The sequence below is a fragment of the Exophiala aquamarina genome (assembly GCF_000709125.1).
Source record: "Exophiala aquamarina CBS 119918 chromosome Unknown aczIA-supercont1.11, whole genome shotgun sequence".
NCBI lineage: Eukaryota > Fungi > Ascomycota > Eurotiomycetes > Chaetothyriales > Herpotrichiellaceae > Exophiala > Exophiala aquamarina.
Genome location: NW_013550577.1, coordinates 525,245 through 551,714, shown reverse-complemented (window position 1 = coordinate 551,714; position 26,470 = coordinate 525,245). Strand labels below are relative to the sequence as shown.

Here is a 26,470-nt window from a genome sequence, read left to right as displayed (position 1 = left end):
CCCCAGCCGTCTAAAGGGACTGGGGCTAGTAGGGAACTATCGCAAAGTCTTGTCCTTTTCCCGCTGGATCGACTCCGCCAGAGAAGCGATATAAGACAGGGGTATAGTCGAGCGGAATCGTCGTGGGTCGGCGTGGGTTTAGTGTTCGTAGTGCAATTGAGGGTGGGAGGGTGAGGAGTAAGTATTCGGTTGGATCAACAGTCAAAGCGTTTAATCTCCGAGAGCACAGGCAGTCCGAGATAGGAATAAGGGTTTCAAAGGCAAGACTGATGTCGCCAGTATTTACACGCAACCAAAGGGTCAGGCAGCTCAGCCCGAAGCCTCAGGCTATCAGATGGTTGTGAACGACGGGATGAGGACTCGGGGTGGACAATCGCAGTATTGGGACTAGGGACAATCTGCGGCTGCGGCTCCTTGATGGGTTTAGCGGCGGGCACTTCCACGCTAATGACGCTAGTGGTAATAGTGGCGCTTAAGCCCAATCATGAGTCGGGCTAGTCAGCCCACACCACCATGCTGCTCTCGCTTCACACCAATTGAGCAGGGGACAATCTTACTCGTAACTACATGTGCAAGGGCCAGACCTGGGAGATCATCATCCAGAAAGAAGCTGCTTCTAGAAACTAACGGCGACGTCGATCATCATGGTCTGTGTTGTCTACTACTCGTACGGAGTGCTCGGTACGAGGCTTGGAGGACTGGGTCTTACTCGTACTACAAGACTAGTCGCTCAAACGAGTATGGTCCTTTTTGCCTCTGCTTCAGCATGCTCTTCTGTCGTGAGCTTCGATACTTTGGTTCACCTCCACCTCGTCTGACCTTAGTCTCGCTGATAGCGTTCTCTGCTCTGAGGCTCAGAGGAAGGCTTCTTCCCTCGCCCTCTCCATCGACGCCATAGATTGTTTCTGAGTATAGCGTCACGATAGTCCCTCGTCGTTGTTCGCTTTGCTGTCCGATGCCCTGGACGGGCCGGGAAGTTCCACGATGATGTTTCTCCAGCGACTCACAGTAACGAAGCGTCTCACGAAGGATGCCTTGAAGCTCGGCAGCGTCTTCCAGGCTCTCCTTGGTGCTCGCTATTTCCGACGCCAGGTCTGGAACGATACTATCAACGAAAGCTTCGTTGTCTATAGTTCCAACGAGGCCGAGTGGTCCAATGCCGTCAACACAACAGGATAAAATCCTGATCACTGCATCGAGGTTGACAACATTCTCTTCATGCGGTTCCACGGATGAGAGGCTGCGAAAAGACCGCGTATGGCCCCCTATGAACAGTTGTTGACGCAAGAACTGAACAAGAGCCAAAATCTCGGTTTCACTGAAAAGTGTGCGAAGGATTGGTGAAATGACCGATGCTGCCGCAGAGCCCAACTTGTTCAACGCTGCAACCAGGGCTTTCTTGACCTTTTCCGGAACCCAATTTGGCTGGGACTCTTCCCAGGATGTCTGCAATTGTGATTCTGCAAGTCTAGCAACTGCCCTGCTTTGATCCCCGCTCCTTTCAACTTGACTTTCGTCTGCCGTAAATGAGAGTGCTTGTCTTATAAGCATGCGCACTGTAGCGGCCTGCTCGTCAACATAGTCACTAAATCCATTCTCGATGCACTGTTGAAGCAGGTTCAAATTTGGATCCACACCGACCAAGGCCTCAGCAACTGCGTCTGGTCGTAGGAACTCCCCTACGGCAGATGGAGCTGTGCCGTACATGGCTATTTGCACTAGCCGACTACTCAGCAGACCTAGCCGGGACAGCCAGAGGATTAACCGGAAACTCGAGAGTCGGACTTTCAATGTCATCCTGTTTTCTGTCGAAGCATTGCCCGGCAATGTTGTGGGGGTGTCCAACTGAAAAATACTTGTCAAGAGGTATTTATATTTGATGTCAGAGATACCAGCCGTGGGAAGATCGTCAGACATGCTGCCGGGTAGCAGTGACGATAGGTATGGTTTGCGAACTTCATCGACGAAAACGTCTTCAAATCCAGCCACATCGCCTACTTGTGTCAACTCGTCTAGTTTCTCTCGTGCTTTTTGCCAACCTAGTTGCGATGTACTGTCCTGATTAACAGAACCAATGGTCAGTCTGGTAAGTTTACCCTTTGTAATCCCTTGCGCGTCGTTGGAGGCTAATCCTTGGCCGATATTCTGAATAAGGCTTGTCCCAGTGCTGAGCAATCTTGTTGAATCATCCTTGGCGATGATATCGATTGCAACGAGCTGATTTCGCCGCCTTGCGACAACGCGGCCTAGTTGACGAACGTAAGTGATGAATTCAATAGAGCCAATTTGAGGATCTGTGGCTGTTCTGGAACTGCGTTTACGCTTCAAATTTGGTCGCTTGAGGTCGATGCATGCCTGGCTGGTCTGGTATTTAAGGTCAAAAAGACGAAGCGCCTCTTTGTGTGATGATATTGCAAAGACCGGAGAAATCGCCATCATCTCGCCTGCACCAGTGAATCCGGTATGCAGCATCGAAGTCTGTTGTGGTAAAAGCCCTGATAGGTCAAAGGTGATGAGTGAGCCTCCGGGTCGTAGATATAGGTGGGAGGCTTGAGGGCTGAAAGTACACAGTCGTCCGTTTGTGTCAATCGACCTAGCTTCATGTTCTGCCAGGCTAATGTGATATTCAAAAAGTGGCTGAACCCTATCATCACGAGCCAATTCGTCGATGGCATAAGCCGCATAATTGATTGTCTTGGTGTAGGCCTGTTTCTCATCCGGTCTGCTGTAGACAACTGCTAGATATGAGGTTTGGGGGGAAGCCGCGCTAATTAGATCAGATCTCTGTTTGAGGATGTGCTTCTGAGCTTCGCTCATGGAGAGATGCTGGGCGGCAAGGATGCGTATGGGAGTAGTAGAAGAAATGGATTTGTGTGAGATCGTCTCCGCAAGGTCTTCCGACAACATGGTGATGGTCCCATCCTGCTGAAGCACAAGCAATTTGAAATTTTGTACGCCCAAGCTGTTGATCAAATCAAGAAGAACAACAGGGCTGTCCTGGTGGTGGAAGTCGGGACTTCTTGCTGTCTTGATATTTTGTGAATCTTGATCGCAACTTTGAATAACTTGGATTTGGAGGGCATCGCGCTTGATGGCACAGTATGTGCGACGGTGACTCTGCCCGAATGCCTTGTCCACAATCGAGACTGGCGGGCCAGAGAAGGAACTGGTGGGGGGGACAGGATATGACGCCAAAATATTTCCATTATTGAGCTTTCACAGTCGTTAGATATTTCCAGACACAGAACTAAGCAGTGTTACCTCGAATATACTCAAAGAGTCACCATCAATGGCAGCACAAATCTCCCTTTTCCTCCTTCTGATACCTTGGCGGGAGGTTTGGACAACGGCATAATGGGAAATGGCATCTACCTTGGTGGAACGTGGCAGCTTCGCCAGGACATGAGGAGGGTGTATCTCCATGTTCAAGGTGGTAGCATGGTGCAAGTACGCACCCTGCTCTCAAGGTCAGTTTATGCGGCGACGCCAGAAAAATTAATTACACAAATTATTCGCATGCGGAGAGGAAGTTGGTTGGCCCCCGATCTTCCGCCTTGCCGCCCTACCATAGTGCTCTCCATCACATGACTAGGTCTTTGGATTTATTGAGGGGTTCTTCTCTCCTTTTCCCTTGAGCTTGTCTTAATATCTGCTGCGCTCCAGAAACAAATCCAAGCGTATCGGCCATAATTTGACGGAATATTTGTCGATGTTCAGCTCACATTGCGAGTATAGGCACGTCTTCCTTCCAGGGACAGATGCCTAAAAACGGCGAGATATTTAGCGCTCACGTGAGAAGGGGCTGCCTCTAACGCCCCTTCCCGTTGACGTTCCCCGCACCTGCCAGTCGCGTACTGGACGCGTTCTCACTGAACTTGCAGTCGAACTTCCCTCACTATGATTTCAAATTCTATCTTTGTCTTTGGGACCACTCGTTCTGGTTAATGATCAGTCTGGGGATCTTGAAATCTACTGCACCAGCATATATCTGTGACGAGCCTGATTCTTTTCAATCTTATGATGAATGCAAGTTGATTGATTGTTGGTAGATGAATGGCTGCCCTGGCGGACCATGGCTCATCTAGGTCCAATACTATACTCATGCACCCATTCTTTCGTAAAGGTAAGGTCTCCTTAGGTGAATGCATGTCTCAGGACTGACGATTTTCCCCAGAAAGAAGCGAATATGATTCCATGCCCCATACTCCACTACCAGTAGTCGGTCCTCTCTCACTTGACGGCGCGACAGAGCAAGCTCCGGTAAACGTTGCTGCCGTCGAACCCAGTGGCCTTGTTGACACATCTCGACCATCCTCTTTCTTGCAGGGATCATCGACACAGGTCAATGTCTCCAGGCTGTCAGCCAATCAAACACAACTTAGACTCGGTAACCAACATGGCCACAACAGCATGATGCTGGAGAGTAATCCGAGGAAACGACGAAAGATTACACAGGGAAATGACAGCGCTGTTTCGTGTGATGACCAAGTTGCTGTTGGACCTGAGACATGGCATGAGCAGTTCACAAATGCTGCAGCTAATATCCATGAGCAAATTGGAACAGAGCATGGCGGAGATGATTCAGATAGGTCGGCAGCTCAACCGATCTCAACTCTGCAAGATTCTTCAAGTGAATCACCGGTGCAGCGTTCGACTAGCCTTGAGGGCTCACATCAGACAAGGCTTGATCCATCTTCCTATTTTTTGTCTCAACCTCCGCTCCCACTCGAAGCAAACATTCCTGTGCCTGAATCTGAACTCGCCGCTGCCGCTCCGAGTTCCGAGGAGCCGATGATGTCTAGTCCACGCAAGACAATTGTACGTCTGGGTGCCAATGGGAAACTCACCAACTCTCCGAAAAGGTCTCAGAAAAGGTCACCAAGGTCCGCAAATACAGCCGTCACTTCCAGGTCAAGGAAAGTTGAGATGAAGAATAGGAAATTCGCTTCGTCGTTGAGAGTTACACTATCCTATACTTCTCCAGCCTGTGGCAAGACGATCGATGAAATCTTGTCGGTTCAAGCAGAAGCCCTCGAAACTCCTGCGCAAGCTCTCTCAAGCCCCAAGCAGTCCACAAAAGGAGGGACTGAGATGGTCCATCCTTTTTTTCGAGGGAAAGTCTCCACGAAAACTCGACCTGTGTCTAGGACTAATAGCGAACCGGCTTCCACTGCACCAGTGTCCGAAGATGAGGCAAGAACGAGCGCAAAACAACCAAAGGCGTGGAACAACATTATCTTCAGCTCAAGAAAGTCTTCGCAAAAGCTATTGCCAGGGCTGGATCCGATCTGGCCGCCTAATGCAATGCATAACATTCAGCCAGAAGAACAGCTTCCAATAACCCCTGTGGCTTCGCTGTTAGCGACAAGCAAGTCAAAGGCAAAACAAACTGTGGCTCGAATTAATGAACCAGAGGATGTTCTGCGGATGTTTGCTTTTCAACTTGGGAGTGGACTCGATCAACCCGTTCAGCCTATTCATCTCCCAACTCGCACCATCATGAGCGGCAAAACGTTATTTGATGTTTTGACGCTTGATTCATTGAACCAACCATTGACAAATGTGCTAAAGTCCTGCATAGAAGCTCAAACATCTTCCTTCGATCGAGGACTGGCGTCTGGGCCGAATGCATGGTCTGAAAGGTATGCACCTGAATGCTGGCAAGAAGTACTACAGCCCAAAGCTCAGATTTTGCATGATTGGCTGAGTAATTTGGAGGTTCATAACGTCCAAAGTGGTCATGTTCAAGCAAAGCAGAAGCCTGCTCTTCAGAAGAAACGACGTAAGCGGAAATCGGACGAGATCGATGACTTCATTGCTGGCTCTGACGATGACGAACTGAACGACAAACAATCTTCGCGAAATGCTATCCTATTGACCGGACCTTCTGGTTGTGGCAAAACGGCTTCCGTTTATGCAGTGGCCCACCAACTAGGTTTCGAGGTGTTTGAGATTAATCCGGGCATGCGACGAAACGCGAGGGACATTATGGACCAAGTTGGTGACATGACCCAAAATCACCTTGTCCAAAAGGCAGCGGGCATATTGAGCCGCAGATCTAGTGTCTCTGCGAGTGACTGCGAGTATGTTCCACCTTTGCCCATTAGCCCACCTGCAAACCAAAAGACCATGGCTTCATTCATGGGCAATAGCAAGAAGAATAAGATGGATTTCCCCAATACAGAAGGAGGCAGAGACCTGAAGGCGAAGACTCAGAAGCAATCACTCGTCTTATTTGAGGAAGTCGACATACTCTTTGAAGAGGACAAAGGCTTCTGGACGGCTGTACAAGCACTGATTCATACTTCGAAGAGACCCGTCATATTAACATGCAATGACACCAGTTCGGTACCAGCAGATGATCTGAATTTGTACGCAACGATCGAATATGAGAAGCCGCCTCTAGATGTGGCAATTCAATACCTGCGAAGCGTCGCGGCTTCCGAAGGTCACCTGCTCAGTCATGAAGCCATTCAGAATTTGTACCTGAATAAGGGCCGTGACCTGCGTGCGTCACTGACAGAGCTCAACCTTTGGTGCCAAATGACAGTAGGATCACAACGAGGTGGGATTGACTGGATGATGCCATACAATGAAAGATGCTCAATTACCTCTGATGGATCGGTCACCAGGATTATCAGCAAAGACACTTACATCAATGGGCATGACCTTTTACCCACAGTCACCTACGACTCAGACGAATTTGTTCGCTTTGCAATGGATCATTTGGACTTGTCTGCCCTGGACTGGGTGAGTGAAGACGTACACTACTCAAACAATGCAACTGGGCTGCACGAACTTGACAACCTACTTTCCTTATGTGAGGCAAGGAGCTGTATTGATATCTTGGACGACGCAGTATCTCCTCTGATAGCTGGTCAAATTAAGAAGCTCTCGGCCTCTGCAGAACTTGTCAATGCGAGAGACGAACTTGTTAAACTGTACCTCAGCCCGCACCCACTACACTTACCACAATCCAACATCGTGGAAGCATTGTCTCCCTTGGCTGAAGAAACCCGCATAGGCCTTCCACAGCCGCTTGGCCGCAAAGCACCGTCTATGGATGCTGCTTCTGTGTCTTTAGTCACTGATATTGCTCCCTATGTGCGCTATATTGTCCGCCACGACCAAAATCTTGAGGCACTCCGCGGTGAACTCGATGGCGGATCGCAATCTGGCTGCAATAAACGTCAAAGACGAACAAGAGCAGCCAGAGCAGCCTTAGAGGGCGGGACCAAGGCTAGTACAAGGCGGGACAAGTGGTTTTCTGACTCGTTGGATTTCGATGCCGTGCTGGTGACCGGCGGGGTATGGCCACATGCACAATTAGGTCAACCACAAGAAACCATAGAAGCAACAAACTTTCATGGTCCTTCGAGCTCGGAATCTTCAACAGAGGTCTGCTGAATTTTGCGGGGTTGTGGAGCTTACATTTGGAATTACATAACCTAGCGCGGTGTTAAATGCAGACGTTTTATGAGACCCATGGATAAGGGCTGCCGTATCAGCACGGTGAATAGGGATGGAAGGTGAAAAGTGAGGACCAGTGATTGCGCGCAATCAGGGGAGCGCCACTGAAAATGGCGAAATGCACAGAAGTACATCCATGCTCTGCAGATATAAGAATGGAAATAAAGGGGGCCGCGCCTTGATGCCCAACTTCTTACTGAGACTCAGGAGGATCCAAGCTTAGTTCATTCAATTACACGATCTCAAGTATGCTCCGCAGCTGAGCGTTTTCATATAAATGGATGTCACAGCCTCGCCTGAATTCCAGTACCAGAGAGCGACGCAGCAATAGCCCTCCCAGCCGCACGTCCAGAAAATATACAGCCTCCGACAAAAGTACCTTCGAGAGAGCTGTACCCATGCACACCACCTCCACCGAATCCAGCTGCTTCTCCAGCAGCATACAGGCCTGGGAATGGAGCTCCATCGGGGCGCATCACATTGCTGTCAAGGTTTGTTTCTAGACCACCTAGGCTCTTCCGGGTGATAATGTTGCATCTGACGGCGATCAGAGGCCCCGACGACGGATCCAAGATCGGCGCGGGCTTCGTGATGCGTACCTTATCTGAGGTGTAGTCTCGTGCATTTCTGATCAGCATGATCTGCGGGTCTTTGTTGAACGGATGCTGTGTCTGCTCATCACGGGATTTGATCTCGTCCAGGATCTTGTCGTGTTCGAGGAGTGGACCGCCTCGTTCGGCGCCCAGCTTGTTCATGTGTTCCACTAGAGACGGGAAGTCTTTCTCCACGATGAAATCGGCTCCGTGCTTCATAAACGCTTGCACGGGATATGTGCCCCATCGGGTGAATGCTCTGTGAAGGAGCTTGAAGTAGTTCTTGCTTGCCAGGTCTGGGTTCTGTTCGGACCCGGAAAGGGTAAATTCTCGGCTAGCGATCTTTCGGTTCAGGATGAACCAGGTGTAGTCGTAGCCAGTGGAACCGATGTGTTGGAGTGTGGCGAGCGTATCACATCCAGGGTAGAGAGGTGCTGGAAGTCGCTTTCCTGTTGCATCGAGCCACAGAGATGAAGGGCCAGGGATGATGCGAATACCGTGTGCTGCCCAGATTGGATCCCAGTTGGCCAGACCCTCGGTATAATGCCACATACGATCCATGTTGATGACATGCGCTCCTGCTCGTTCAGCAAGCTCAACACCGCGGCCATCTACATGAGCAGGCACGCCGTGCACGAAATACTCTGGAACCTTTCCCAGTCGCTTCACGGGCCAATTCTTCTTGACGAGCTCGGGATTGCCTCCGACACCCCCAGTCGATATGATGACTGCCCGTCCCCGAACTTCGAATGCGCCCACTACTGTGCGTGAGCTTCCCATTCCTCGATCGGCATCGCTCGGCTCGAGGACGCTCCCACGAACACCAATTGCCGCGCCAGTTGAGTCGTCCACAATCAGTGCGTCGACTTGATGCCTGTACTTGAAAGTGACCAGACCCTTCTTCGCCGCTGCTTTGATAGGGACCACGAAAATGCGGACCAATTCCGGTCCAATGCCCCAAGTGAGATGGAATCTCGGCACTGAATTTCCATGTTGTCCTGCGGCAGAAGCCCCTCGCTCTGCCCACCCAACAGTGAGGAACTTCAAGCCCAAGTTCTTCAAATAGCGCTCCTTCTCATCAGTCGCAAAGTCGACATATGCTTTGGCCCACTTGCGCGGCCAGGTGTCTTCCTTCTCACGGTCGAACTTGGCTGTCCCCAGCCAGTCTCGATACGCGAGTTCACGGGTATCTTTGATTCCCTTACTGCGTTGGTCGGCCGAGTTCACGAGGAACAGTCCGCCAAGCGACCAGAACGCCTGGCCGCCCAGATTCTTCTGGTTCTCCTGCTCCACAAACGTGACGTGGATGTTCTTTTTGGTCAGCTCATATGCCGCGACGAGGCCGGCAAGGCCGGCCCCGACGATTATCACAGTATCATCCACTTTCGACATTGTGGTCGATCATCTGTCGAAACAGTGTAACTTTGGCAAATCGAGGAGATTTAATGATGGGTCTCGGAGTTTTCGAAGAATGTTTATGTAGTCAAAAGTACGAAGAAGTTATCAACTGATGTCCAAATCCCACATCACGTGTTTGCCATCTCGTTTCGCTTAATACTTCGTGTTTATAGAGCCTCGGCAACTTCGCGCTTGGAAACGTACCTTCACTATCCCCTGAACACATGTGTCTACCAAAGTTGCCGGTTCATTGCCGTTTGCGAACTCGCACTTACGTGCGAAACTGCAAAACGATTTTATCCCAAGTTCTTGCTCAATGGAGATGATTTGGAACTTCTATAAATTGAACAGCAGGCTGCTTATCAGTGGAGGAGTTGGTTGCAATAAACATTTTATTTAAGTTTTACGGTCAATTCTAGCCTTATAGTGAGGGGCCGAGTCATCTGAATTTTGTGCGAGTTTTACGATGTCCATGTTAACCAACAGCTGAAAGGATGATGGCACCAGATACTCCGAGTTCTTGACCCGAGATCCTATCATAGACTTCTGCACAGCCACCACTGGATTCTGTATTTTTCCTCAAAAGATTGTACGGCAACTTTCAAAATGCGGATCGCGCATCAAGCTCGAGGGAGAAGGGTTGACAGTGTAAGACTCGGCTGTGCTCTTATTTCCTAGAAGACCGGTGTTGATCCGTTGTAGGTGCTGTGAGGAGATGTTCAATTCCTTGAGGTCGGGAGCGAGACTCTAGTGGAGAGTGGTTAGGCCATGTAACTAGAGACAACAGGTGGCACAGTTAATTACTTACTAGTAACTTAGACAGGGCGGCTTTACATTACTTGTCGCCCATCTTGGTGGTCGACTGTGCGAGCTTAGCGAGGGCGTTGCTATAGGGAGGAGGTGTAAAGGCGCCTTCAGTGTCAATTAATCGATGAGTTTGGCCGATTTTAAGATAGAACTATCACCACCTTCGATGTAGGTACCCACGAGGCTAGATAGCTCGTTCGCGAGTAACTGCTTAGGTGACACCGTGGACTTGGTCTTATCATAATGTTTGGCGAAGCTGATCTTCTCGACCAGAGTGCTGATTTTGTGGTCCCACTTCACTCCACTCACTCTTGCGCTTCGCAGTGTCGGTCACTCTCTCCAGCCTCAACATCAGAGGCAGATCCAGACTCTATTTCCTCTTCAGATTCATGTGCTGAAGAATCCCTATCAGAAGAATCATAGTCACTCAACCCATACTGCACACGCTGTTTACATCGGGTCTCCTTGCGAAAAGCACGCTTTTCAGTTGCTTCCTGGTAGAAGGACTTTTGAACAGCGGCAAAGGCGACATTTGTGGCGTTCAAGTATGTAGGATGGCGGCAGGTGCTTAGCAGCTCATTCACAGGCAGGACGCGGTTGGAGATGAAAAGCTCATCATCCAGGTAGTCATACCAGTGAAAAAGCTTGTCACCCTTCTTGTCCTTGGTATACTTGGAATCTGGCTGGAGGTCCAGCTCAGAGAATTCACAAGTAGCCTGATCAGGCCAAGCTAGTAGACGGACATTAGACTGCCAAAAGCATGAAATTAGCAAGCAAGAAACACTCAGGAATAACTCTAGTGGAACTAGAAAACCTGAGAGGAAATCAGAAGCACTCACACTCATGGCTAGGATTTCAGCTAGAGTGGGAACAGCATGAACACCTAGGAAGCTAAGCATGCCATTAGAACCCAAACTCTCCCCTTTCGTCTTCTTGGTGTCAATTTTGACTGCAGATAAATCCTTCAGGGAGTAGTTGGCACTCTTCTTGTAGAAGGAATCCAGCTTGCCAGCCAGAGTAGTGATTTTGGTCCCTCCATAAGATTAGCACGCAAATAGCAAGTCAAAAGCACAATACTCACATGAATGGGTATGACGCAGAGTTTTGTTCTTCAACATAATCTTCATGGAAATATTGATGACCTCTCTGCAATTGACTGGAACCTTCTCACACATATGGTCTTACTTGACACAGTAAGAGCACTTCTTATGGCCAGAAATGTCACAGTAGACTTCGCCTAGTCATTGGAAGGTTAAGGCCAGAGCAAAGGCTAGTGGCGTCTTGGTTGACGAGATTACAGTAGCTTGCCGTTTCCTTGTACATCGGCACCACCACTCGCAAGGCCTTCGGATCTGTCTCGAGAATGGTGTAGCTGCCTTTGAGCGCTAGAGCTTTGATGGATTTACCCATCAACCAAGTTCGTTCACCATCGGGCTTTCGCTTGGGTCCTTTATTCGACTTGAAGGCGTTTATTCTCAAACTTGATCTCGTTTAGAAGGTCCGAGACGCATCTAAGTTTTACTGGCCAATGTATTTGCATTGTCGTTTGGCAACGCGGAGTTGGGGAATGTCGGCCAACAGCAAGAAAAGACTCCTTACGAGCCTTTTCGAGATCCTTTCGAGTTTGTCGACTAGTTGCGATTAGTTCCCAATCTTTCCCATGACTTACGAAAACTTACCGAGGGGGAGACGTATAGGACTAGACTGTAGAATGTTTCGCTATGAGCGAAGAGGTTATTGATACCACAACAGCTATTGGGTTTCCATTTAGATGCAGGCATGGTTGGAGCTAATTTGAGCCAGTTTCTTTCAATGTCGAGTTTGGATTGAGAACTTGAGGAAAACTAGAAGCAACCGGTGGTTGGTATTTTGGCAAGATGTGTCTTACCTGAACAAGGGCAACCTTGTACCAATTGGACACGACTGGGAGCTCGTTTCATGGCTTCAATGATTTCCTTTTGGGCTCTATTGAGCCACATTCCATCCATGAAGTCGGGATTGGCTGATTGAGAAACGATCTCGCTACTCAGGACTGGTCCATCCGGGACATTATGATTGAATTTATTTAACTTGAATTCTTTTGTCATTCGATCACTTCGTTCTCCAAGGATGTAGCGTGCTTTCTTAATTTCTCCAGTCGTGTAACTATTGGATTGGAGTATGAGTGACTCTTAAGAACTTTGTCCAGCGTTGGATAGGTGTTGCGGAGCTCAACGCAATGATAGATCAGTGAGTCTGCCGCTTCTTCGAGATCATAGTAAAGCCTAGAGACTTTGTTGAGGACTCCACAAACTTGTATCTCATTGTCTGCCTCAATCTCCTTGAACGCTTCCGAAATCTTATCGGAGGTATTCAAGTTTTTGCTCCTATCTATCAAAGCAGAAATATTCAGTGTCGGAGGGATGGTTTTAACAATAAGTTTGGTGTCTGCAGTATTTATAACTAGCTGTTGAACTGGGCTAATAACAGCAAACGCTTGCGCTCCTTTGTGCAAGAGCTCAATAGCTCTGCTTGTTCGCGGTTATGAGGAACAACATTGGGGTATCATGGGTATGGGGCTGCAGGCGGTGCCTTCTTCTTGTAGCTCAAGGAACACCGAAAGTGTGATGACTACAGACCCTTAATGCTGTGTCCAGCCTTCGTCTCCACATACAAGAAATTCCGGGGTAACGAAATGCGTAGTAACTGAATCTTGGGAATGTTTCGCTTTCGACCTCTCCTTTGGATGGATGATCCATGCTGCAATAGTGCTCGTTGGAGAAACAGGATCAAAGCTTGTACGGATGTTTCTTGTATCCTTTGGCCCAAACCTCCCACACCCAAAGCTAGGGCTGAGATCAGAAGGTCATTCGAAGGGCCATTTCCATCACATTGGTGAAAACAGAAACCACTCACGAACACGTACGGGAATGCATGAGGATGTGCCGCGTGGTTCTTGCCCAAAAGAAGGCGAGACCCGGTGAATGCACCGATGTGGACGTGATTGAGAGGTTGATTGGCGGAACCAGACGCGAGGTTATCGACGTGGAGGAGCAGCCTTGTGAGCATGGGCTCTCTCAACCACCTAAGAAAGACACCTGAGATAGGAACACCCAAAAACGCAAACTTTCGGGTGTGGGATCAGATCTCTGTGAAGATGCTGAGTCTCGCACTCAATTGTGGTGCGAGAGTCAGATGAGGAAGGAGGGTTTGCTGGCGTTTGTAAGAGCAGTCTGTTTTAGGAATGAGGTGCTGGCCGCAGTCTGCAGGGACCTGAGTTGGCCGATACCAGTCAGGAGGAGGATTCGATGGGATCGTAGGACGATTTGGTGTGTGACAGAGGTGTATGATTTGTCTATGGACACGGGAATTCGCTCGTGGTTCTCCAGGTGCTACTCCAGCCTACTCGGTGAGCTCAATTGCTCTCAAACCGACGCTCAGCTGCCAGCGATGCAACAAGGACGACACCTACGCAATCGTAGTTTTTGTGTACTCGATCGACAGGGTTGAAAAGGGAAGATCGGGCTGGGTTCACCAACTGTGACTATTTAAATGTAGAGGAGTGAAAGTACCCAGCCCAGTCTCAGTGTCGAGAATATCTTCGTGCAGAAGCCTGGAAAGGACCCGGAGTGCCGGATGCATATGAGGTCGTCAATTACTTCGTTGACGCGTCCAGGTGTGGACGTACGCCTGATGGGGAATGCTATACCCACACTCCCGGAAAAAGTGCGCGAGGGCACACCGGGTGATTTTAGTGTACCACATAGGTTCCATTTCGAGAGATTGAGGAGCTCTTGCAGTGTGGAAGAAATCAAGCCTCTTGATCTTCACGATACCCTTAGTGCTCCACCCTCAAAAGTGAGGTGAGTGGATGTGGAACAATATCTTTCTTGCAAAATCCTCAAAACTCTGCCGAATTCGAGTATTTCACTGTGGTAGATAGCAGTGACAATCTAGGTCCTTGTCGTATCGCTTAGAGGCGTATTGGGCGAACATATCCTGTGTAGGAGCTATACAGCTGACAATCGAGGCTGAGCCACATGTATACTTCATTCTATGGCATTCACAGCCTTTTGTTTGAAATTTGTTTATCCAGAGCGCCCTCTAATTAGTTTAGACGTCAATGTATGCATCAATGTAAGAACCTTAAAGAGAAACCTACCACCAACCTTATCCATAGCCTTTGCCCAAGTCGGATTTAGTTCTTCCTTACCCGTTTCTGAATTGATGAGTAGAACAGGGCCTTGTTCCTCTAGGTGCGCAATGATATTTGTTGGAGGATTTGGACTGTACAACTGTACGGGCCAATCGATACAGGCAAGTCAACGTTGTTGAGATTTCTGTCTTCTTCTATTCTATGGTCACCGTTCTGGTTTATAGAGATAATTACTAGGCAAGATGACCTCCTGGAGCCTTTTTTTCATGATTCCAAAGCATTCCAGAGGCTGTAGCACTGACTCATTGATCGTCATCACGACGTTGTCTGCCTGTTCCGTCGATAGTCACTTTTGGCGCCAACAATATTATTGCAGTGATGGATGGTTGAGACAAGGATGTCTCAGGATATTTGGTAATTTGTTTTTCCAGAGGCTTATCTCAAGACAAATTAGCCAGTAATTTGGGTCGCTTCCCTCCTTTTCAGGGTAAATGGAACCACGGTGGCGGAGGCGCGGGCGGAATCGCTGCCCCGTTTTGATCCTGGTCTTGGTATCTTGCGAGGATATTCTGTTTGACAGCTTAATCTTTGCCACCACTTCCCGCATCGGAATCTCGACTGTGTTATTGTGCCTGTGTTGCTTGGCCACCTTCTGGTTCGTACAAGATAGGGATACCGCCAAGGACGGGAGACAGTGAGCAGAATGATAGTGACTGTGTTTCGTGTAGGTGCAGATTGCAGTGCCTATCTCTAATCCATCCAGGTGTCTTACACCAAAGTCACTCATACCTGCTGTTGGCCTGGGGGCGTTGATGTGTCACCGAATTTGGCTGAAAGCTTTTCGAGGACGTCCACCGACATCTTGTCTTTGACGGACTAGTTGGCTTTCTGCTTGACCATATATTCAGCCTCCTAGTGGTCTTCATCAACTCTAGCAGCGCCTTTGAGTACCTTCCCAGTTGCTCCTGGAACGTTGGAAGAGGCGTCAATCTGCGCCTATGAAGTGCCATTTTGATCCTTGTGGCATTGACCGCTCTTTCCTTTTGTCCCTCGCTTCGACAAGTAGTTTGTTCTGTAGTCGTTGCCTCTTGGCTGGTGCTGAAGTTTGAAATCATCCACCCTGGAAAATTGGCCGGTCATCACAGGATCATTCTGGAAGCAAGATTCTTACCTCTCCAGAAGCGAGCCCTGCATCGGAAAAAAAGAGTCAGTCTGTACCGGTTTTGGCTCAAAGGAAATAGAGGCTTACATTAACAATTCCTCTGGAGTGGAATGACTCTTGGTGAAGGGGCGCTTCACTCGACCCATCCTTGCTCACGCCAGATTTTGGCCTTGTCTCTGTTTTCGAGTCAGCAATTCAGCCCTTTTTTGTGAGGCAAGAGTCTTACCTTCCTTCTATGGAGACCTCTCCCACAGTTATATGGGGTCGAAATATTAGAGCTTTTGGCGTTTTGGTGAGCAGTAGAGAGGGGAGATCCAGCAGCATGCTTGGAACGAGTCATTTAGAGAGTCGATGGTCCAAAAAAGAAAAGGGCTAGACTTACAAAGGGTATGAACCATTCCAGCTTTAACTTCGAAAGTATTCGGACTGTTGCTGGAGAGAATCGGGCGCGCTTGGACATGGTTCGACGCAAAATATATGTAGACAGTGTAAGGGGATGATTGGTTGGCGGTGCGTTTCTGGGACGTCCTTTCGATGCCACTGGCAAATGAGAGTACTGGGCCGGTTAATAGTTGATATATATTGGGAGCAGGAAGCTAGAGGCGGAAAGACAAGACGATAAAGAGAGTTCTTCGATGGATCTTCTTGTCCGGGCCGATACCTGCTCCAGTGACATAGAAGCCAGCATCCCGAGTCCTGACAGCATTGAGCATGAGGAGGGGCATCATAGACTCAGGGTCGTGCTTGTCGGGTTTAGCGATGGAGAAGCCTGAGAACTCATTGCGAGTAGTGACTCTAGATGTGGCATGACGATGCGTTCGTGCGATGGACTCCTGGATCTATCGGGCTACCGGAAGAACCAAAAACTTATCAGAATGGAGGAGCTTGCCATGCTTAAATCGCTTCATGAATCAGATGTGAACCAATGAACCGTTATGTAAGGCTTGCACACTGGACTGGAGCAGAATGAACTGTGTATTCCACCACATACTCACCATCAATGTTGTTAGTTTTGTTTTAGTTTATTAGGGAAATACTCACTTTGCTGATGAAGCTTACCGACCGCGACTGGGTACTCGTTCAAGTCCTCGAGTATGCCATATCCCTTTGCTAGGTTGTTTCCAATTGATTCGGCGACTTCATCAATATGTCTACCGAACCACAAGCTCCAGAGCATAAGCCAAGTGCAGGGGCAGCTATGGGGCTAGCATGTAAGTAGCAGGAAGACGGCAAACTTACTGCCTTATAAGCATGGCCTTGAATCTTGCCAGAGATGAAAAACCTTGACTGCACCGGCGAAATCGACGACGTGGCCTGAAATTTGCCCCAACTCAGTCAACACTGTTAGCTGTGAAAACCCGCGTGACAGCGACTGTCCATCCTCGTTCAAAAATGCAACTTCATTTTTGCGGTCAGTCCAGTCCAACTGATTGAGAGGAGGAATGGTGGCGGGTTCGTTCTTCTCGTTGGAAGAATGGTAGATGACACGGAGACGTGGCGTCAAATAGATCATTTAGCAGCCCAACAACTTTTCCCATTCGGCAGCTCAATTGCCTTCCCATTGTTGAATCGTGGTCACTCGTTTCTTGATTCTCCACCATTGAGAAGACCCCTAAATGGTTGCCAAAATGGTTGGGAAGCAAATGCACAGTCCGCAAATTGGTGCTGGAGGACGCGACCATGAGGTTTGGATACAACTGCGGATGGAGAGCATCGATCGTGGACGAGGAACACAAGCAGATCGAGAAATACTCCCATTGCAACACCTCTTCCACCAGTTGAAGAACATGCACAGGAAGATACTCTGAAAGGCTAGGGGAAGACCCTGTATTTATACCCTCCACGACAACTGCAACCCTACCTTGTCTCGTTGATTGGCATGACTCATTTGAGCACGACCTTGGATGCTCGAGACCCTTTGTATGGAGGTTCGAGAGCAGATGATTCAAAGCGACTGATCCCGTCGAGATGAGACAGGATGAGAGACTCAGAATCTTTACATGTAGGAGAATGGGATCTTCAATTTGGCGGCGACATCCTACCGACAGCTTACTTACGCTCAAACTGAGGCGTTTTAGAGAGGATCAGACATGCTGCATGCTCTTGTTGCGAATACTTCCCATGAATATGGGACAGTGAAAATTTTGCATTCAATTGGATCGAATCCACCAGAAAGGATTTTTCATCGTAAGTTCTATTCACCTGAGGTGCTGTGCAAATCAGCGCAGGGTCTCGGAGCAGTAACGGCAGGCCTAGGGACTGCTTCAAAGACCCGATCTCGCAGACATGGTGATTCTAGCACAGCAGAGTGTGATGCAAAGTATCGAAGATCTCAGAAGAGCAGTACTTTTGATGGAATTAGCTGTCGCACCCACAGCACGGTATGCATTTTCCAGCCCCACAAACATTTGGTTCACAGATTTTGCGTACTGTTCTAGGAGAAAGTTTCGGAGCGTGCGATCAGATCTGGAACGTTAATGCTCATATAACTGCAACAGGGATGCCACACTGTAGTATCTCCCATGGAATGCTCGGGGAAGAAACGAATGCCAATCCATCACCTTTCACGACCCGAGACAGCAGCCACCAGCAAGGCATCTGAGTCGAACAAGTTGAACCGTGGGTGATTTTCAAGATGCTCAATTGACTGAACATTCCACGTCGGAGATCTGTCCAGAGTGATACCACCTCACACCGACGTCCAGTGCTCGTCCCATCCCACAGCTACATTCACGGTAATGGTTTACGCCGGGATGACAAAACCTGAACCATCGGTCTCTATTAGTGATTAGCCCTTATATGTTGCAGTATCCGGACTGTACAGCCTTAAGATTCCTTGATGTCCAGCTGCCGAGCTTGTTCCACACGGGCTCAAAGTCATGAATCCAGGCTTGAATTGCGGCTTCTTCTGAAGCGAGGTGTTTTCGAGCAAGGAGGACAGAGATGCCAAGGATTGATGAACATCCTCGGGCCAAACTTCATCAAGGGCTCACCTTTGATACATGCAAGGTCCATCTGAGCAGGAAGGCAGACCGGCACTCAGGGAGTACATTCGCAACTTTTGTTTGACTATTTGGTCCGCAAAGCGACGGGGTAGCTTTAAAGATGTATAAGAGCATATTTCCAAGCAGAGCAATCACTTACCCTTGAGTATACTCATTCTATTATCAACACACGTAGTATTTTGGCTCCTTCCATCGGGGGTGTCTACTACGTATTTAATTGCTATGCCCGCTCGGCGTGACGATGTTGCCACCCGGCTGGTTCTACCTGTTTGAGATTCCAGCAGGTGTAGATCCGTTGCTTTTCTATCAGAGTCTAGAACTTTAGAATCCAAATCTGCCGTAAATGATGAACCGTATTGAAAATTGAGAAAGCTCTTCCGGAAGTGGTGGTTTCGTTTTTTCAAGCGGACGAGGTTGCGCCTTCAATCCGCTCAGTAAGTGAGTCTTCTCGTCTTACAGCGGTCCAGCCCAGTCTTGAGAGACGGTATAAGGCACAGCAACTCCAGGGCCATCGCTCGCACCATATGAAGCCCAGTCCTTCTTGTGAAATTGTGAGCGACTAAGGCGCCGCCCATAATCCTGAGGGACATGCTGGAGTCTGCCTTCCGCTCCCAGCGGGAGAGCCTTTTGATCGTTCCCTGCTGTTGTGACGGTTACCAGTGCGAGGCGTTAATACAAGGCTGAACGCCGCCAACTCGAGCAATACGCAAATTAAAGAAATCTGGATAGGTGAGGAGGTTTTGTTTACATGATTGGCTAGTTACGCGACGTTCATAAGCCAGATACATGAATCCATAAGAAATAAAGAATTATCGATCACCCCTTTCACGAAGGTGGCATAATCAGGCTGAAGTAGAGGCTGGGCGTGTCGTGAGAAGTTGGAATTTGTGGCGTAGGCCGTGGAAGGCCCTTACGCCGTTGTGGTTATAATATGCGCACGTTTTCAGGATGCTGGGCGATTTTAAAGGTTTACGATAGCAGATTGAGAGGGATCAGGGCATTGATTACTTGGAAGACGACCAAGTGATTGGAAGTTTGTGGCGGGTATAACCAGACAATTAAAAATGTAGACGTCATAAGTCAAGCTTTCGTGGGAGGAATGCTTCTAATGTTCCCAGAAAAACCCATTTGTCGCACGAATATGCCCGAACATCAATGATAAGAATGCCCAAAGCTACAGAATCGACATTAGTGGCCCCAGATCCACCACTACCAACACCAGCCCTGGACGACGAGTCACTATGCTATTCCTACGAGATCGCGCGGGGCGAGATGGGAGTCCTATCTTTCGAGCCATACGAGAATCTGATCCTGCCATACTGGGCTTTCCAGACGGTTCCCATCGCCAAGAAGTCAGCGAAAGTGCTGTGGTCGATTTTCGAATCGTATGTCGCGCGTGGCGATCTGGTGGGCGCCGACATGACGCGCAAGTTTGTCCAGATGGGCATGACGCGAGCCAAGCGGTATGCGAACCTTAAGGGAGGGCAGAAGTATGGTAAGGATGGCGCTCAGTTGGATAAGTGGACTCAGGAAAATGTCGATGGGAAGCGAAGGGAGAAGGAGGAGACTAGTACCATCTTCAAGGTGTATTGGCGGAGGTGTATCAACGACGAGAAGTATATCAAGCTGAAGCGAGACTGGACAGAGGCCAAGAAGAGATATCTCAAGGGCCAGGAAAGACCGGCGTCGAAGGCGAAGTGAGCTCAACCGGATTCCGGATTGGCCACATGCGATGCCGGCCTGCCCATGTGGAAGCATCCCGCACTCCACCACCAAACGAGGAGGCCTGGTGGCCATTCCTCGTAATCCATGTGGACAGGAGATATACCATGTGCGGAAGCCATGCCATTTGTCAATGGAGTCTTTTGTCATGGACTCACTCTTCAAGAGTTTAAGGCGTCTCCTTTCTCCCCCTTTGCCTCGAGGGTGGCTTGCCCTCTACTTCCACCAACTCCTCCTCCATGCAGGGCCTCTGCAAAAGCAATCCACTCCTCAACGCCCCTGACAAACGGGTCATCACTAGCGGGAATCTGATCATGACCCCAGACGACGACCTCATCGAACGAGGACAACTCATCGAGGATGCGGACTGGCTCGAGCGGTTCGTCGTCATCCTCTCCATCTTCGATCTCAATGTCATCGTCGATCGCCGTGTACGTCGGGCTGGAGTGCGTCTTCGGTTGTTGTGGTGTGAGATGTTCTTCTGTGGAATGGATGATCACGCCTGTTGAGGATTGCGTTGATTAGTTTCCTTTCACGGACAGTGTAACCTCGATACCATATAACAAGGGCATGCAATGGGGCTTTCAACTAACCTCGATACCTCTCCGGGATCTTCAGGACTCTCCCGCGCAGCCTGCGCCCGCGAAAATGCGACGTCCTCGTTGAATCTAGACTCGCAAAATAATAACATGTCAGCCCGCCCGCCCTTATCTCTTGATGTTTTCCGGCGCATATGAGACAGTAGAGAAACAAAAATCACTCACCTTTCTCAGCCGCAGGAGCCCAATATCTCTTCGTAATCTTCGTGGGGCCGTCGTGGTGAATGCGGCAAGGGAGGATATTCACGCTGCACTTATCCAGCTGGGTCTGAGGGCGGCGTAGTGCTAACATTGTCGCAGAGCGAGGTGCTGCATATGTCGATGGGGATGAGCGAGAGGATGCTAGTAGACGACAGAGTGATATAGTTGACTTGCTTGGAAATCTTTGCTGAATGAGTACATGGCGTAAACGGTACTTTTGATTTCGAAGCCGTAAATCGCTAGACGCGTCGTTCGTGACAGACGCGTTTCAATTTAGACCCATTACGTCATCGACTTAAGAAACAGCTAATATTCCACCGCCTGCAGACGAAAGGCGGATACGAAATAAATGTACATACGCGTAATTGTATGCCTCAGGGGACAGCAGCTCCTCCATGAAGCAAGGATGGCAAAAGGTAAAGCTACCAGTCAAGTTCTTCGAAGCAGATCAGCATTTGCGGGCTTTGGATTTCTGCTAGCTGCTATCGTCCAGATGGATCAACTATTCCTTACACAAGCCCATTCCAATTAATCAAGAATTTTGATTCTTGAGCATCTATAGCCATCGTTCCCGAGGGCTCCATGCTTTTTAGTGTACAACATTCGAATTGCGATTCCCCGCCAGATGAGTTTCCCCTTTTGAACGATTCAACGCCTTGTCCCAGTCCCAGATATGTCGTAATCGACGCAGTTGAAATGCTCGCTCACTGTCTATGCCCATAGCCCATATTCTTTTCCTAAAATCAATGCCGTTATGGTTGTAGCCTTCAAGCAGTCATTGTCCCCAGATGTTGTCGTTTAGGTCATTAGTCGCCAAATGCAGACCGCCCAGAATTATCTGCATCCCGTTCGGCAGCACGGGCCTGTCTTACGGCTTCTTTGGAACCGGGTGATTCCGAATCGAGTGGGATCCTCTGGACACCCTCCTTCTTGACAGGAGGCTTCGTTTGTTGCTCGGTACTTCCACCAGCCATTGCTAGTTTATCCTTCTGCCACTGCCCATCAACTGGGACAAAAGAGTTCCCGACTTTCTTCGTAAGCTCGGCAACTTCCTTTTCTTGCAGTTCTCTTTCACGCTTCTCGGCCTCCATTTCTTCCATATGACGAATGTCATCGACTGAAGGCTCATAAAGGTGCCAGACAGTATAATGTGGAAGACCGACCACAGAAAATTGCATACGGCGGGCCATCTTACCAAAGCCTTCAGTCTCTGCATGTCTTTCGAATGAAAAAGCGGGAAAGTGAACACCGGCACGGGAAACTCGTGCTTTTGCCAGGATTGAAACACCACCAATGCCGTCAAGCTCCATCTCCACGTCTGGGTCTCCGTAGGGATCTCGTAAGTAAGCCAGATGAGGTCGCCAGGTGGCATATTCTGCGTAACCTTCTACAATGACGGCATCTTCGTCCAAGGTTTCTGCAAGGGCAATGGCAGTCTCGGATTCTTGCCAGGAGTTGAGATCATAAGGTTGCTCGCCTCCAAGCCAGTCGGGTAAAGGACGCCAAATATCTTTTCACGTTAGAAAGGTGTCGACAGGGGAAAAGAAGGAGTGAATGAACTCACTGGGTACTATTATATCTCGGTCATGTCGCATTAGATCCTCAATAATGGTGAAAGGACAAGTCTCCACATCAGCATCTCGCCAATATACCCAACTATGATAAGGCCTAAGTGCTGCACTAAGCAGCCAATTCCGGGCTCGTGCCATTAACTTTCTTCTGCTTGCTTGTGCGGCAAAACCATGGCGACTCTCGAAATCTTGCCCGACAGCTTGTCCGAAATCTTTGTGAATGACAGAAATTTCTCCGTATGGTTGAGCCGGATCAGGGTCTGCTTGTAAAGCCTCGAGCATTTCTGTTAGCATGTGCTCGGTTTCGTCTTTCGAATCGGAGACCAAGAAGGCAAGGTCTATGAGATGGTGAGGGTAGGTGAAATTTCTGAGGTGGGCGAAGAACATGGGTAGATGTGGTGCTGCATCTCGAAGGGGTGTGCAGAGGAGTACTCTCTCTTCTCGTTCCCATCCCACGGAGGTGCCTTGAACATCTTCTAGGTCGTAATAGCGTAAAGTTTCGATCTCGGAGTCGAAAACAGGGGCGGGAGGTGTGGATGACATGGAAGGTAGATGCCTCGTTGAAGGGAAAAAGAAGAGGACTACGAATGCAACTGAGGCAAGGATAACGAAGGCCAGACGGATGAGTCGACTGCGGTTGTGAAGGGCTCTCTTTCTGGGCTCAAAGCGGCGGCCGAAGGAGGGATCGGGCTTTTCATCGTCGACCAGATCAGTCATGCCCCAGATGTACTTGCTCTCGAGGTCGGCCTTATCATGATAAATATCTCCATCATGTTTTTTGTTGGCACCGTAGCCGTTATTGGTAGAGGCGTGAAGCCTGTTCATCCCTCCAAATCATCACACTTTTAATGTGCCTTCTGTAGAATCTTGTAGCTGGGGTTGTGCGTGGACTTAGAGAGAGAGATACAAGAGAAGGTGCAGTAGTTTATTGTAAGAGTTTCCGAGCGAACGGAATTAGGATGGACGGGGCGGAGGAGGGAAAGGACGACCGCCCACGGAACTGCGTAAAGGGCGAGAATGGCAGGCTGGAGACTTGATGCCTTCGATGCCTTTGGGTGAGCGAGTGGATCGGTGGACGTTGGACAGGTGGACCTAGGCGGCTGTGCAGTCCTCTGCACAGGGAGCTGAATTCGCAAATGCAGGTGCAGCTGAAGGACCTACAATTTGGCTGGCACAGACAATGTTGCAGCCCAGGAGCCAAATTCCACAAGGCCAAGCCAAGTTCCTAGTTCTGGGGGAAGTGCAGTTCAGCAGGATGGAGAGGGCCTCGTCAGCATTGGCAGGAAACAGTTTATCGTGACGACGTGGATGGTTGGACCAGAGTATCGAATCGAGTACTCGTGTACGTCCTTTGTGCTGTGGCCCTGCTAGAGGATGAGACTAACAGCCAGTGTGGCCACTCCAGCTGGCGTGGCGTGTTCCACAATTCCATCGGATCCCGCCAGTCGCTGCGTCGGGAATCCTTCCGAGTCTGATCCATCGGCGCGCTAACGATGATTTAGAGCCCGCTAGGACACGCTAAGGCCCATTGAGCCTAATTGGGTTAGCTCACTACTGCCAACTCCACACGAGATTCTCGTACGGATGCTTGTAGAACGACATCCTCTCTGAACTCATCCTCCCATTCATGCAAAAGAGCGGTGGCGGATCGCAGACGAGAAAGGCGTGATTCATGTGTCCATTCATCTCATGCTAATATCTGCCCCTCAAGCAAGTATGTCTCATGATTCCTACGCGCCTCAAACACGTCTTTGCTCTCGCTAGACAATCCCCTACGTATATGTGTGTTACCGATGTCCCACCCGTTTGTATTCCTTCTCTCTACAGCGAATTGTCCGCACAGGTGAAGACTCCCTTCACATTTCCAGCTTCATAATCCAAAATGATGCTGTCGACAGATGCCTGTGAAGCCGCCAAATTAGGTTTCCGTCTCTCCACAAGACTCCATAAAGATGAAAGAGCAAAACTTACGTAAGTTCCTGCACCCAGGAAAAAGAATCCCACCAGAATGATGAAAACGTTCACTATGAATCCAATCCAGCCACGGATGCCCCTCTTCTTATAGAATCCAGGGCCCCCGTCTGCTGCTCTCATCCGCATGTAGGCGACACCCCAGAAGATCCAGCCGAAGAAGGAATCAAAGAGTGAGCTCATCAGAGAGAGCAGATCAGCAAAGAAAGGAATGACTTCGGCAATGATGAATGCCATGATCCAAGTGAGCGCAAGGATACCGGCCCAGGTGGCCCAGCCTATCACAGTATGGCTGGTCTTGTGACGAGTGCCGTCGAAAATCCGGAAGAACAGGAAGCGAGCCGAGACGGATGCGTACAGCACTCCAAGGAAAATCAAGGTAGGGACCATGAACGAGAACGACACCTTTTTGTAGATGTCGTTACCGAGGCTGCCAAAGGCGGGTGCTGTGTTGTACTGGCTTCCAGTATACCCATAAACTGGTGTCCGTTAGCAATTTTGCTTCAGTGATAGCCAAAGCCATAGCCATAGCCACGATGGACAAAGACACACCAATACCACCGACCAAACTGAACACGATGATTTCACAAATCGTGACGAGCCAAAGAGCTTTGCGGAAATCGTACGGATTCTTCATCTCGGCAATGAAGCTCGGGAGCGTGATTTGGCCGATGAATGTGTATGCAATGTTGAGGAAGGCATTCATGCCAGAGACGAAGGTGGTTCCAGCGAGAGGAACGGCCAGAACGAGCGGCTCCCCGCCGATGTTCTTTCCAGCCGCGTTGATGAAGTTGGGATCCGGGTTGTAACCAGCGGTGCCATGCTTGCCTTCGGCGCCAGCGAAAGCCGCTGCTAAGATGACGCTGATGAACGTAAACACCGCAGACGCAGCAGCCAGCTTGGAAAGAGTGTTAAATGTCCGTGGCATAGAGCATACCCAAGAAGCAACAGCGCCAATTGCGGCGAACCCGACGGTACATACGGCATGCCCTGAGGTGTCAATTAGCAGGGAGACCGACAATGTTCAGGTTCTTATGACAACCATACCACTCATCGTGTTTAGGTAGCGAGAGATGACCAGTACATGAAGGCCTTGAATGAATGTATTGTTGAGCAGGAACATGACTGCGGTCGCATACCAGGCCCATTTTGAGTTCCAGAAAAGCATTTGCCCAATGTCACAAACGTCTCGGACCTCTGGATGACGGAGACAAAATTCCCTGGAATCAAATCAGTATCTCAAATTGGAGGAGGCCGCCGTCGAAGCAACACGGAAGAAGCATACCAGACCACGAGAGATGTGTACAGCACAAATCCGGCTTGAACAACCGTGAGGATGATTCCCGGAACGAGGCCCAATATTGAGTATGAGTAAGGAAACGACATGATGGCCAGGCATATATATTCGGAAAATAGTAACGCCGCCGTCTGGGTATTGTTTGGGTTAGAAAATTGTTCTTAACTGTAATGCAGGGTGGCAACGGGCTCATGCGCCAGCGGGCAATAATCACCTTTTGCCAGGAGCAAGTCCTATACTGAATCGCGTTGTTGGCCTCCATCTCTACAAGTTTACCGTATTCATCACCTGAGCTGCTATCATCGATAGGAATTTCTAGTGACTTCTTCGGTGGCGGACCAATTCTGCTCATCTTGCGGCCTTGGACGGAAGTCGAGGTGCGTCTTGCTTCTAGGTCGGCCCCGTGACTTTCATCTGGGTTGAGGATTCCCTTCTGGCCGAAGCCAGGTGGTTCGGCCTTCTCGTTGACGTGCGACATCGTCAGTGGATGGTGTTTGGGATAAGGGCGTCCAGACAAATTCACCGCCACTTGACAGCAC

General features: G+C 49.4%; 8 protein-coding genes across 8 annotated transcripts; 2 read left to right on the top strand and 6 right to left on the bottom strand.

Annotated features, from left to right (window-relative positions):
- Positions 1-714: 714 nt before the first annotated feature.
- A1O9_09896 (uncharacterized protein) lies at positions 715-3,423 on the bottom strand (the record flags this gene model as incomplete). Its single annotated transcript, XM_013401237.1, has 2 exons — positions 715-3,213; positions 3,262-3,423. 2 exons carry the CDS (start codon positions 3,421-3,423, stop codon positions 715-717), a joined length of 2,661 nt encoding a protein of 886 aa, XP_013256691.1.
- A 771-nt stretch (positions 3,424-4,194) lies between these two features.
- Positions 4,195-7,407, top strand: A1O9_09895 (uncharacterized protein; the record flags this gene model as incomplete). Its single annotated transcript, XM_013401236.1, has 1 exon — positions 4,195-7,407. The coding sequence occupies one exon, from the start codon at positions 4,195-4,197 to the stop codon at positions 7,405-7,407; it is 3,213 nt and encodes a 1,070-aa protein (XP_013256690.1).
- A 347-nt stretch (positions 7,408-7,754) lies between these two features.
- On the bottom strand, positions 7,755-9,455 carry A1O9_09894 (uncharacterized protein; the record flags this gene model as incomplete). The annotated part of the gene is made up of 1 exon (XM_013401235.1): positions 7,755-9,455. One exon carries the CDS (start codon positions 9,453-9,455, stop codon positions 7,755-7,757), a length of 1,701 nt encoding a protein of 566 aa, XP_013256689.1.
- Positions 9,456-10,573: 1,118 nt separating this feature from the next.
- On the bottom strand, positions 10,574-12,049 carry A1O9_09893 (uncharacterized protein; the record flags this gene model as incomplete). The annotated part of the gene is made up of 6 exons (XM_013401234.1): positions 10,574-11,017; positions 11,108-11,301; positions 11,350-11,448; positions 11,567-11,748; positions 11,868-11,899; positions 11,948-12,049. The coding sequence occupies 6 exons, from the start codon at positions 12,047-12,049 to the stop codon at positions 10,574-10,576; spliced, it is 1,053 nt and encodes a 350-aa protein (XP_013256688.1).
- Positions 12,050-19,734: 7,685 nt separating this feature from the next.
- Positions 19,735-20,271, top strand: A1O9_09892 (uncharacterized protein; the record flags this gene model as incomplete). The annotated part of the gene is made up of 1 exon (XM_013401233.1): positions 19,735-20,271. The coding sequence occupies one exon, from the start codon at positions 19,735-19,737 to the stop codon at positions 20,269-20,271; it is 537 nt and encodes a 178-aa protein (XP_013256687.1).
- A 182-nt stretch (positions 20,272-20,453) lies between these two features.
- Positions 20,454-21,183, bottom strand: A1O9_09891 (uncharacterized protein; the record flags this gene model as incomplete). The annotated part of the gene is made up of 2 exons (XM_013401232.1): positions 20,454-20,794; positions 21,057-21,183. 2 exons carry the CDS (start codon positions 21,181-21,183, stop codon positions 20,454-20,456), a joined length of 468 nt encoding a protein of 155 aa, XP_013256686.1.
- Positions 21,184-21,898: 715 nt separating this feature from the next.
- Positions 21,899-23,488, bottom strand: A1O9_09890 (mannan polymerase II complex ANP1 subunit; the record flags this gene model as incomplete). Its single annotated transcript, XM_013401231.1, has 2 exons — positions 21,899-22,602; positions 22,657-23,488. 2 exons carry the CDS (start codon positions 23,486-23,488, stop codon positions 21,899-21,901), a joined length of 1,536 nt encoding a protein of 511 aa, XP_013256685.1.
- Positions 23,489-24,484: 996 nt separating this feature from the next.
- Positions 24,485-26,409, bottom strand: A1O9_09889 (uncharacterized protein; the record flags this gene model as incomplete). Its single annotated transcript, XM_013401230.1, has 6 exons — positions 24,485-24,565; positions 24,635-25,113; positions 25,187-25,624; positions 25,682-25,854; positions 25,920-26,062; positions 26,146-26,409. 6 exons carry the CDS (start codon positions 26,407-26,409, stop codon positions 24,485-24,487), a joined length of 1,578 nt encoding a protein of 525 aa, XP_013256684.1.
- Between the last annotated feature and the right edge of the window lie 61 nt (positions 26,410-26,470).